Source organism: Vombatus ursinus, unplaced genomic scaffold, assembly GCF_900497805.2.
Source record: "Vombatus ursinus unplaced genomic scaffold, bare-nosed wombat genome assembly UNPS02014810.1, whole genome shotgun sequence".
Lineage (NCBI taxonomy): Eukaryota > Metazoa > Chordata > Mammalia > Diprotodontia > Vombatidae > Vombatus > Vombatus ursinus.
The window spans coordinates 8,881,050-8,894,657 of record NW_020954588.1 but is presented as its reverse complement, the minus strand read 5'-3'; the positions used below and the strand labels follow the sequence as shown (position 1 = coordinate 8,894,657).

Here is a 13,608-nt window from a genome sequence, read left to right as displayed (position 1 = left end):
CTTTCTTTCTTTCTTTCTTTCTTTCTTTCTTTCTTTCTTTCTTTCTTCCTTTCTTTCTTTTTAATACAATCAGGGTAAAATGACTTGCCCAAGTCTCACAGCTAGTAAGTGTCTGACGCTGGATTTTAACTTGGGTCCTCCTGACTCCAGGACCAGTGCTCTGTCCATTCCATCACCTAGCTGCCCTTCTTCCATCCTTTGAAATGTAGATTTGCTGTCAGAGTTTCCTCCTGCCTGTATACTAATTTTTTTTTTACTGGTTTGATGTTCCTTAAGCTAATTCCTTTAAATAAAAAGGTTTATTCTCCATTGTATTAAAGCTAGGTCTTTAAATGAGACTGGAGTATACAAAGGTGGGGGGCAGCTCCTAGTGGGCTTTATATTTCCTAGAGTACATACATATGCTGAAACTCTACTGTTTTCTCTTGGTGGCTGAAAGGATTTATTTTATTTTACCAATAATCCAATACATTTCCTAACAGGTAGAGAATCTAAAATTGACATCTGAGGCCATTTACTGCCCTCTTGACTCAGCAAATTAGGCTTTTGTTTTCCTTGTGCTGTAATCACCAGGTGTGGCACACTAGGAGATTACAGTCCTGGAGCCCTGACCCAGTTGGAGTTAGAGCCTGGGAGTGGAAGGGAAGTGTGGGTGGTGACTATGAGGTAAAATCCTGTCTTGAGCCATCACTAAAAGTCCCAGCCTGTGAGTATTTTGACTGCTTCCTTCCTCCACCTTCAGAGAAGGGGAGAATAAGGAGGTCCTGGACCTCTGGCCATCATACTGATATCTGGTTTTTAACCTATATTTAATAGTAACAGCTAGCACTTACATGACACGTTAAAGTTTGAAAAATATCTTACAAATATATCATTTTATCTTCACAACAACCTCGGGAGGTAGCTGGTAATTACCATTTTACAGATGAAGAAACTGAAGCAGACAGAAGCTAAGTAAATTATGTAGGGTCCTAGCTAGCTAGTAAACATTTGAGATAGAGTTTCAAATTCCAGGGGTGGGGGACTTGCAGCCTCGAGGCCACATGTGGCCCTCTAGGTCCTCAAGTGCAGCCCTTTGACTGAATCTGAACTTCACAGGACAAATCTCGTTAATAAAAGGATTTGTTCTATAAAATTTGGACTCAGTCGAAAGGACTTAGGACCTAGAAGGTCATATGTGACCTTGAGGCCACAGGTTCCCCACCCCCAGTTAAATTTTAGTCTTCTTGATTCTAGGTCCAGCACTCTATCCAGTGAGCCATCTAGCTTCTTCTATTTATTTATAAAAATCAATAAACAAAACTATAAATTGTAACATTAAAAAAAAGCCCTCCTCTGGTACTACTGTCATTGTTACTCAACTGAGTGACACAATCTATCCCTAACCCTGAGTCCTATCAGAGATGTTCAACTTAGCAGCTATGCCTTGACAAGCTGAGTGGTGTAGCATCTCTGACGGGCCTCTGGGGCATTTAAAGGTTAAGGAAAGCAGGTTGCAAAAAACACTGATGAGTGTCGTCATCTTCCCTCTTTTGCATATCTCCTTGTCATTGACCTGAAGTTACACCTTTCTACATAGATCCCTGGGCCATCTCTAGTTGTCTTGACTTTTGTCTTGCCACTGGCCTTCGATGACTCTGGAAGAGAAGGTGAGGCTGGGGACTTTGTGCAGCTCTGCCTCACTTAAATCCAATTCAACTGCATGTCCAGACATCACCCTTATGATGTCATTGGTCCTCTTTGAGAACAAAGGACAAACCATAACAACAACAGGGATCCCAGGTAACTTAAGCCCTTCTCAGCTGTTTCCTGGCAGGAATAGTCTGCAGGCTCAGTGGATGCAGTTCTGGGCACCAAGTTTTAGATAGACCATTGATAAACTGGGAGGAATTCTGTACCCACACAGTGGCTTAGATGGTACAGGACCTCAAGGTCATGCCATATAGAAGTTGGTTGAAAGAACTGGGGAGTTCATAGTCTAGACTAGAGAAAAGAAGGCTTGGGGGAATGGAGTCAGTGGTAGGTGAGAGTTGTTTTCAAGTATTTGAAGGTCTGTCCTGTGAAAGACATTGGCTGTCTCTGTTTTACTGCAGAACCGGGGAGTGATGTGCAAGAGATGCAAAGATGCTTGATGTCAGGAGAGATTTCCTAACAGAGTTATTCCAAAGTAGAATAGCCTGCCCCTGTAAGGCTCACTAGAAGGCAGTCTTCAATAAAGGCGCTGATGGCCACTTAGAGGTATTATTGGGAAGGATGCTTGTTCAGGTATATGTGTTGGACTACTGGATAGCCCTTGAGGTCTCTACCAAATCAGAGATCTTGTGGTTTTATCATAGACACGTCTTCCTCCTTTCTCTTCTTACTAATTGTCTCTGCCCTGATAAGCCCTTTGCCTTTGCCTTTCTTTGGTCCAAAGACTGCTCTCTTCCTTCAAAAATGGCTCAAGTGACCCGGGCTCATAGAAAGTCACTGGTTTTCCCAGCAAGGCCACTGTACTTCATCTCAGTTTAAATCCTTCTGAATCTCTCTGAGAGCTCTCCTGTAGCTCAGAAGACCCTGAAAGAATTCAAGGTAGAGGATTCTACGTCTGCAGCCACTTGGGTCACTCTATTATTTCTCTGCTTTATCTCATTAAAATCTCTATCAAAATAATTTTTCTAAGGTACAGTTCTGACCGTATCATTTTCCTACCTGAAAATTTTCAGTGGTCTCTGTCGTGTAGGATACTTCACAAGCACCTCAGGCCTCTACATTCCGACTCAAACCTACATCTCCAGCCTTGTTTCATGTTATTTCCTATCATACACTCTGTTCCAGCCAACCTGGGCATGGTGTGTTCCACCTGACAGCTGCCATGCCTGGAATGCATGTCCTCCCCATCACCACAATTCAGAATCCTTACCCCACTTCAAGGTACAAGGGCTCAAGGTGCCACCTCCTACAGATAGTCTTCCATGATTTCTGCCCCATCCTCACTTTGCCTCAACAAAGTACTCACCTTCTTCCAGTGTTCTTAGAGTATTCTGGCTGGAGTTCCACTTTATGCCCATAACCTCTCACTCTGTATTTCATGTACACTTCTTAAAATTCCATTTCTTTAAATCTTTGCTCAAGTGATACTCTGTACATGAAAAGTTTCATGATCTATCTAGTTGCTTGGCCTTCCTCACAAGAATTTGACATTGTACTTTTTGTATATGCTTTATATGTACTGATTTTGCACATATTTGTGTCCCATTCTCTCCTCTCCAGCTCCCCACCCCAGAATGTAAGCTCTTCGAGGGCAAATACTGCTTCATTTTTTGTTGTATCCCCAGTACCTGGCCATAATAGATATTTAATACCTGTGTTGGAATTAAATTAAAATATTACCTAAGAAAAGACAATCAGCTCCTTTAAGGAAAGCCCCCTTCTGCAGAATAATGTGGCAGCTTGCTGAATTGAATAATTCTTAGTAGAAGATCTGCTTAATGAAGAAAGTGATGGTGTTCAGAGGTGGGTGGAAGTAAAATAGTTAATGCTAAACATTTATTAAGTGTCCACTATGTGCCCGGCATTGTACTAAGCACTTAGAATTCAAATATGAAAAAAGAGAGATAGTCCCTGAACTCGAGGAGCTTACAATCTAATTTTGTTCATTGTTGTTTGGCTGTTTTTCAGTCACATCCAGGTCTCTGTGACCCTATTTGGGGTTTTCTTAGTGAAGATACTGGAGTGGTTTGCTATTTCCTTCTCCAGCTCATTTTACAGATGAGGAAACTGAGGCAAACAGGCTTAAGTGACTTGCCCAGGGTCACACAGCTAGTAAGTGTCTGGAGCTATATTTGAACTCAGGAAAATGAGGATTCCTAACTCCAGGCCAGGTGCTCTATCCACTATGTCACTTAGCTACCCTTACAATCTAAAGAAAGCTGAAAAAGGTGGGGAGGGGAAGGAGGAAAAGGTGCATGTCCTGGGGTGGAGGACATGATGGAGAAACCATTCAGAGAAATTCTAGAGTAGTGTAGCCAGGTGAGAAATGAAAAATTTAGTATAAACTAAGAAAGAGAAGAAAGAGGAGACACATGCCAAAAGCATGCTGGGTTGATGCTGATGGGGAGTCAGAGTCCTCAGAGGTACCAGAAGCTTGATTATAAACTCTGTGAGAGTGTAGGGACCCTCTTGCATTCATGTTGATGTCTCCAGTGGTGCATGGTACCAATCTCTCATCAGGCAATAAACATGCATTGAATGAGGACACATCTGAGCCTGTTACTTCCAGTGAACTGGGTATGCTTAACACAGAATTTATAGGTTGTTTGATTTGTAAGAGGAATTTAGAGATACAATTCCATCATTTTATCAATGATAAAACTAGGCTTCTGGATCCATGCCCTCAAGTAATTCAGAATCTATCTAGGAAGATGAGCCATGCAGACTGTATCTTGCAGGGACTGTGTGATCTTGGCATTCAGAACTCAAGTAAATTGGTTGAGTCTTCACACTTCTGCTATATGTAAAGTATAAACATGGAGAATGGTACTCATAGAGCACCATGCAAATGCTAGTCATTAATATCTAAGGAGACTTAGGCTCCACGTGGGCAGCACTTAGCACAGTGCTTCAAGAGGTCGCTAAACTTTTATCTCCAGCCTCACCAGTAAAACATACTTGTGCATGTGCCCAATGTATGTATATGTATTGGTAAATGATAGGCATGTAATATTATGTATATTATAATTTATATTACATAGTAACTAATAATCTTAATATAATTTTATGTAATTGTATTATATAACTAACTCCTTCGAGGAAAACTTTCTACAGGATACTGTAGAAGCTTGCAAAACTAGATTATAAAACATAAAAATTGAAATTGAAAAGGATACGATAAAAATTAAACACAGTTTAACTATATATATACATATATGCATATACGTGTATATATGTATATGTATATATGTACATATACATATATGTGTGTACACACCTTTACATATACATGCACACATATATACATATGCATGTGTGTGTGTGTATGTATGTGTGTGTTTGTGTGTGACAAATCATTTTGGTACACCAGAAGTAGTATTAATATGTATTGGTAAAAGCAATACAATTGAATGTACTTCATTATATTTAAATCTCTTGGTTTAAATCTCTTGGGATAATGATTCGAAGATCTAGTTTTAAGTTTAGATTATTTCGATACTTGCTTTTAACTGCAGTTCCAGCTGGAAAGCTGTCTTGCCAATATGTGTAGATGTAAATGGAAGAAGTCCATTATTGACTGTGATTACTAAATCATGATACTCATTTTGCAATTTCGTCCATCAACTCAAAGAAAAATTTTGTTTCAATTTGCTAATAAGTTCCCATCTTCACTGATATCAATCAGGTGTTCTTGTAAACTAAACAGAGGGTGTAGCATTTTTTATATTTTTAGTAAGTAGATTCAGAACCCATTGAAACTTTTTGGGGGGAGGAGACTTTAACAGGTTAGAAAATTTTGTTTTTAAGCTTTTTTCCACCGTGTACCTATGGGTTTTTATATATGACATGCTTCATTTTTCTTCAACAAAATCCCCAATAATGGATAAGGATGGGAATAAGGAATGGACCTGTGATATTGATATAGAGAACTCCTAATGAGCAAACTCTGTCTACCAATGCAGGGGGACATCATTTGTTGCTCAGACATGTCCAACCCTTCGTGACCCGTGGACCATCCTGCCCATGGGGTTTTTCTGGGCAAAAATAGTAAAGTGATTCTCCATTTCCTTCTCCAGTGGATTAAGGCAAATCAAGGTTAAGTGACTTGCCCAAGGTCACACAGCTAAGTGTGTAAGGGGATTCAGATTTAGGTCTTTCTGACTCCAGGCCCAGTACTCTATCCACTGAGCAATCCAGCTACCTCCTGTAACTTACAGTCTTTACATTGAATCTTGTCACTTAATTGTGCTTCTGTGGATTTCTGAAATGCCTTTAGCAAACACCACCACTGCCAACAGTTCCTGGGCTCTGATTCAGTGGCCTCTCCCAAATGCCCATAATAACTACTTGGCTTGAGAAGTAGCAAAGGGGCTTCCCCTATACTATGGTACCTCATGGTATCCTGAAATCCTTTTACAACAAAAAAAGTAGATTCTTCTTGGAATTTGTTGCAATGGAATTTGCCCTAAACTCAAAGGTATTAGCTCCATGTTTTTGTTAAACAGGGCCTGTCACATCTTTCATCATACTGGAGAAGGGAATATTCCTTGTTGGATTACTTTTCTGCAGTGCAGAATCTGGTTGGGAAGGTGAATCTACAGGAAACTTTTCCAGATAGAAAGGTTTTTAATTACGTAAAAGTCATAAATAAGGTTCAGAGCAGCAAAAGGAAATTCCCTCCCAGGCCAGCACTCAGCAAAGGGCTCAAGGGTTGCCTTAATTTTTCTGACTTTCTGCTGTCTTTCAGAGAAGTGATAGTCTCTCAAGATCAGCTTGACAAGCATTTATTAAGTTAGTTATGTGCTGGGTACTTTACTAAGCCCTGGGAATACAAAGAAAGTCAAAAACACAGTCCCAGACCTCCTGGAGCTCACATTCTACAGGGGGAAACAACACATAAACCACTAGGTACATACAAGACAGGCATGTGATTTCTGCATGATGTTTGGAGTGCTCCAAAAATCAGCTGCCTATGTCCGTGGGAACAACTTTGGGCAATCACTTGGTTTCCTTTGTGTTTTCAGACAAGTGTTGTTGTGATCAATCAAGTGTCCCGAATGCATATCATAGTGGGAAGTTGCTCCCTGTGTGCAGAAAGGAAGGGAAATGTTATCGTTCTGCTTTTCTTTTTTCTGCTTCTCAGCAGGGTCTAGCTGAACAGATGATAACCAAAAAGGCAAAGAGTTAAACAATGAGATAGGATGAATTAAGAGAAAAATGGTCTCTTTTCCATTAAACAAGAACTTAACAAACATCAACTGTGTGTGTGGAGGGGGTGGCATTTATATAGCACCTACTATGTGCCAGTGCTTTGCAAATATTAACTCATTTGATTCTCACAACAACCCTGTAATGTGAGTGCTGTTATTATCCCTATTTTTACAAACTGAAGCAAACAGAGATAAAATTACTAGTCCCAAAGTTACACAGCTAATGCTAGTGACTGGAGTCACATTTGAACTCAGGTCTTTCTGACTCCAGGTCCAATGCTCTATCCGTTGTGCACCTACATGCCAGATACTGGGCAAAACAAACAAACAAACAAAAAACCCCAAAAGCCCAGAAAATCAAAAAACCGGTCCCTTCCCTGGAAGATATTTTACTTGGTAGAACAAACTGTGTGCAGATGAACAAATACAAAATACACAGAAAGGAAATACAAAATAACTTTGGTGGAAGAGAATTAAAAATGATCAAGCATTTATTAAACACTTACTATGTGCTAGGTGCTGCGGTGACAATGACAAAGAATGAAACAATCCACGTTCTCAATGACTAGCAAAACATTTTAAGAATGGCCTCATGGGGGCAGCTCAGTGGAGCAGTGGATAAAGCTCTAGCTTTGGAGTCAGGAGGACCTGAATTCAAATCTGACCTCAGACACTTGACACTTACTAGCTGTGTGACCCCGGGCAAGTCACTGAACCCTGATTGCCTCACCAAAAAAAAAACAAACAAAAAAAAAACTCATGTTCTAGATTGGAGTTGGGAGGATTGTCCTTGCTCAGACATAAACATTGAAAATATCATTTCTTTATACATTGGTATAACAATATTGTGGTGTGTGGGGAGCACGAACTAAATGTTCCCTTCTCCCAAATCTATTACAGCTCTACTTATCAAATCTTGAGGTCCAATCATAATTTGCACATGTCACATAAATCATTGAACAGATCAAGCCAATCTTCAACTGTCAAAGGCTAAAAGTACAATAAAGTTCAAGTTAGTCAAAGCAGATAAATATTTCCACATACAAAAAAGCCACCACATCTTATTTGCTTTTTAATCCAGTACAATCAATCTAGAGTGGGAGCTGACCTCAGAGATAATCTATTCCAGCCCATTCCTTTTCTCCAGATAAGAGAACTGAACCAGGAGATGCTAAGTGATTTGCTAAAGGTCACATTGGGCCAGAGCATCAGCAACTTCACAGAACAAATCCCCCTAATAAAAGAATTTGTTCTGTAAAACTTGGACTCGGTCAAAAGGCGTCACCCAAGGACCAGAAAGCCACATGTAGCCTCAAGGCCACAGATTCCCCACCCCTAGTCCAGTAGATAGATCCTAGGAGCTGCCCAACCCTCATACCGGTTAAACGACTTGCCCTAGAGTGTGTAGTAAGTGTTAGGGGTGAGATTTGAATCCACGTCTTATGGACTCCAACCCTGGACCCATCACAGTACTTGCCCAAATGTGTCATTGTAGAACCAGGACTGAAATCATGTTGTCTGATAGACTCCAAATTTATGTTTTTTTGTCACTATATCAGAGACCAGTAGATTGAGGCCTCTGTGTTTATTCTAATGTAATGGAGTTCTAAGACACATAATTATTATAGTACTACTAATAAAATATTTATATAGTACTTTGCAGTTTGGAAAGCATTTTATGTACATTATCTCATTTGATATTCCCTATAACTCCATGAGGTAGGTATTAGTATTTTTATCTCCATTTTACAAAAGAGGAAACTGAGGGTCAGAGAGATTAAGTGAATTGCCCAGAGTCACATAGCTAGTAAATATTTGAGTAGGATTCTTATCCAAATCTTCCTGATTCCAAGGCCGGTACTCTACTAGAACCCTTTTTAACTTGAGCTAATGTGAGTTAAATGAAATATTGTGAAAATAAGAACCACAGGACTGATTTTTGTGTAGGAATGAAAGCATGTGAAGGTCACAAAATGCTGAAGCCCTTTCACTTGCCAATTGTATGTGTACCCAGCACCGAATATTCTAGATTTCCTTTATTAAAAGCCATTAAATATATATTTTTATTTCTAGGTCTCATAATGGGATTGATTTTACGTTACGCTACAGCACCAACTGACATTGAAAGTGGGACCGTCTATGACTGTGGGAAGCTGGCTTCTGGTCCATCAACACTTCTAGTTAATATCACTGACCAAGTTTATGAGTATAAGTACAAAAGACAGGTCAGCAAACACAATATCAACCCTCATCAGGGCAATGCGATGCTTGAAAAGGTAAGGGCCCTCTCTATTACATTTGTTGTATTTCATAATTTGCCTTTGTAAATTGCTACATTGTAAATTGTGGTAAGTATGGATGCATTTATGTGACCCACAGTTGTGTACAAGGATGACTGGACAAACTTTCCATATATAGCTAACAAGTTGGCTGTCCATAAATCTCATTCTGGATTCATCTTTATTGTGAAATTAAATAAATAAAAAATCTGCAGATGAAAGGACAAACCAAAATAGTATGTTAATATAACTACACTTAGGATGATGAAAATAAATAATTTGTCCACTTACGAGCAATTAATTGACCTTTTCACGAGGCTTATAAACATTGAGGATAGTCATAAAGCAACTTACAAAGATTAGCCCTTAGTATCTAAGGAGACGTAAGTTTCATGAGAGCAGGAATTGTATCTTCTACAAACTTTGTATCTTCCTCAGTACTTAGCAGAGTGATACATAGAAGTGATCTCCAAACTTTTTTGATCTTCCACCCTATCAGTAAAAAATAAAATAAAAAGTGTGTACCTCAAAGATATGTCTACTTATGAGCAATTTGTATAGACATTATGGTTCATGGGATTATGAAGAGTCCAACATTGCTAAATGTCTTAACAAGAACAACAACTCCTGTACCACTGTATTAATATATTATGTACATTGTAAGAATTAAAATAGAAATTTTAAAAGGATGAGATAAAGATTGAACACTATTTTTAAAAAATGTACTTTATTTCTAGTACCCAAATTCTTTTTATTCTATAAAAGCATTATTAATCATAGTATTTATTAGTGAGATCAATGCAATTGAATGTGTTTCTTGATTTTTTAAAAAAGATCTCATTTTGTGATAGTGATTCATAGGTCTGGTTCTCAGTTCAGCTTGATACTTGGTTTTAATGGCTGTCAGAGCTGGGAAAGGTCTCTCACAAAGATGAGTGGAGCCAGGAGGAAGTAGAGAATTGTTGGTTGAACTTGCTAAGTCATGGTAGTCATTCTTCTGCAAAGATGTTTAGTGAAATTTAGCCAGGGACTTTCCATCTCCCTTTATGTCAATCGGTTGTTTTTGCAAACTAATTTGGAGTTGCATTTTTAAATTTTATTTTTAATTTATGGAGTAAAACAAGCATTTCCATAATATAGTACAATTAAAAAAAAGATTGCGCATGAAATGATAAATCTACTTTGCACAACTTGCTATTCTTTTCCAATTAACAATGAAATTATCATATAAATTTCTTTTTTTTTCTTTTTTTTCCCTCCCTCCACCCTAAGGGTGGCTACTATTAGTCACAAGTAGTTATAGATATGTAAAATTATTCTATACATACTTCTATTTGTCAGTACTCTGGATGCAGATAGCATCTTTCTTCCTATGTCCTTTATAGTTAATTTGGGTATTTATAATAGTCAAAGTAACTTACTTGCTCTAAGTCATTCTTAAAACAATATTGTTGTTACTACATACACCGTTCTCTTCATCCTGCTCATTTTCTTATATTTTTAGCAAATGGGTTCAAAACCCATTGAAGCTTCGTTTGGAATGTAAAAAAAAAAAAACAGGTTAGAAAGTTTTGTTCCCAAATTTTTTTATTGTGCAGATATGAGAATTCTCCTGTGCGGTGCACTTCACATGGTCCAATAAATCCCATAATGATGGATAGGAGTGGGGATAGGGACTAGACCTGAAATTTCATTGATAAAGAGAATTCTTGGAGAAGCAAACTTCATCGAGCTATGCAGGTCAGCACCTTCCCTGCAACTTAGAGTCTTAAAGGGTTTGACAGCTACAGCAGGAGTGGCAAACACACCACCTGTGGGTCACATGTGGCCCACAACACGTGAATGTGGCCTGAACCAGATTACCAGATTAAAATGTAATTTCTACATGATTTTATAAAATACATACATGACACATACACACAAAACATGTATAGTATTATATACTATATAGTATATAGCATATACTATATAGTATGTAATACTATGTAGTATATAGTACTAATGTACATGATATTTTTATATTGTAGTACATGCACATAATTTATTAATAAGTAGACATACTAGGAACATATATGTTTTATTTTTTACTGATAAGGTTGTTGTCACTGTTCAGTCATTTCAGTCATGTTCAATTTGTTGTGACCTCATTTGGAGTTTCCTAGTAAACCAGAGAGGTTTGCCATTTCCTTCTTCAGCTCATTTTACAGATGAAGAAACTGAGGTAAACAGGGTTAAGTGACTTGCCCAGAGTCACACAGCTAGTAAGTGTCTGAGGCCAGATCTGGACTCATAAAGATGAGTCTTTCTAATTCCAGGCCTAGCATTCTATCTACCTAGCTGCCCAACTGGTTGGGGAGGGGATCAAAAAAGTTTGGAGATCACTTGGACTTCGAGATCACTGTGCTAGCAGGGGTCCTTTTGTATAATTATTGACCCTAATTACTGTCGGCATTTGACACCACTGGCCTAGAATACTCAAGAGACTAAGTCCATTGACCAGGATCACATGTTATGTCAGAGATCATGTAAGATTCCAGGTCTTCTGAGCTTCAAGAGCAGCTCTCAATCCACCATGCCATCCTGTCTCTTGATGGAAATGAGAGGCATCAGACAAAGATAATAAAGGAAATATTTCCAAACATCTATTTTCCAAATGCTTTCTCTAGCCCTTAGCACAGTGCCTGGCATATGGCAGTCACTTAATAAATGTTTATTGACTGACTCCGTTGGAATGTTTCTTTCAAAAATCAATTATTTTCTTATTCATTGTTGAAATGTCTCCTTTCCCTTCAAGGGACAGATTAGGTATATTTTTTCAAAAACATTAGCAAGGTAGCACACTATTGACAGTCATTTGTTCTCACAGAAAAGGCAGCAGATTTGGAACACTTTGATTTTGATAAAAAGAAAATGCACAATTCCTTTTTCAGTTTGACAGCCCTTTGAAGCATTTGTCATGAGAAAATCAGAACAACTCTGTGTGGTACCACAGAAGGGTTTCATGGTCACGCATCATTGGCTTTCATTTTGATTCAATCTTTAAAGTGACTGATGAAGAGCTCATAGAAAGGGGTAGGAGAAGCGTCTGTGCTTTTCGGGTTGTGTGTGTCTGTGTCTCCATCATTAGCGATTTAGTCACTAATTAGCATGACAGTATAAGTATTATTAGTAGTGTCTTTAATCTCCACTTTCTTTGCAGGGATCTTTCACATTACTTGTCTGTCTTGTGTCAATTACTAAAATAAATACTAGATAATATGACCTGGTCATCCATTTAACTGGACACATCTAAACTACACTATTTTATAGTGTTCTGATAGGGAATGGAGGAGTGGGGCTGCTGTCCTTGCCCCCTCTGAGCTGTGGAATTCCTACCTTGCCTCAGAGTCCCTCATTGACCATATCTGACACATGACCATCTCATATACAGACTGAGTGAAGGTCCTGGTGTCAGTCAATATAGTAAATATTACCAAGACTTAATTTCTTTCTCAGTGTTTAGAAAAAATGTAAATAATCTCTTTTTTTCTAAGTTCCACTGGATTATCTTGCATGCCTCCTGGGGTACATGTATACTACTTTGAGGAACACTACCTTTCAAAGCAGGACACTAGTCAACATTTATTGAATTGAATTATGCTCAGTAGATAAACCCCATTGTTGTCTATATACTTGAAAAATTCTGTATGAAAGGCCTAAGAAGAAATCAGAGGCATACAATTGTAATTCACATTTATATAGTGCTTTACAGTTTACCAAGCAGTTTCTTGGCAACATCCCTGTGAAGGAGATGTTCTAAATATCAACCCCCCATTTTATAGATGAGGAAACTAAGATTCACATAGCTACAGTGACTTGCACAGGGTACAAAACTAAAAAGTTATGTAGTTGGAACTTGAACTCAGGACTTGCACAAATGAATTTGCTCTACTTACAGATGATGGTGCAAAATGGTGGGTCTACATTTGATGACACATAAAAAGCTGCCAATTGGTTGTTTATAATTAACATGGAGATGTTTTCCAGAACATGTGAAATTTTCAATTAACACTCAGTCTCATCAAATTTCCATCCTATCATTTCAGAAAAAGAAAATTCATTTGCTCATTCAGTGAGTATTTATGAGTGCCTACTACATGAATGGCACCATGCTTGTCACTCAGCTGTAATGATTTAAGTCTATAGTCTTTTGGCAGCAAGCCCTCATTTCATCAATGCAGATAGCAGCCCTTCTTTGCTTAATAGACGGCCTATGAAAGGCAGTGACTAAAACAACTCCTCACCTCCTAGCTAATTTCTTAGTGATGAAACTCTCACTTAGCAAGGCTGGTCCTAGAATGCTGAGTCCATCATACACAATCTCTTAAACTTAGTGGGACTTAGTAAAGTTTGTCCTCTGCTGGAATTGAGATTAATTTGCCCAATTT

The 13,608-nt window shown here is 38.4% G+C and overlaps 1 protein-coding gene across 2 annotated transcripts in view; it reads left to right on the top strand.

Annotated features, from left to right (window-relative positions):
• SLC9A9 (solute carrier family 9 member A9) overlaps positions 1 to 13,608 on the top strand; it is a 736,009-nt gene that overhangs the window by 16,580 nt on the left and 705,821 nt on the right. For both annotated transcript variants that reach the window (XM_027875882.1, XM_027875883.1), the window contains exon 2: positions 8,976 to 9,178. In XM_027875882.1, coding sequence (XP_027731683.1) covers positions 8,976 to 9,178 — 203 coding nt within the window. The remainder of the gene's footprint in view (positions 1 to 8,975; positions 9,179 to 13,608) is intronic.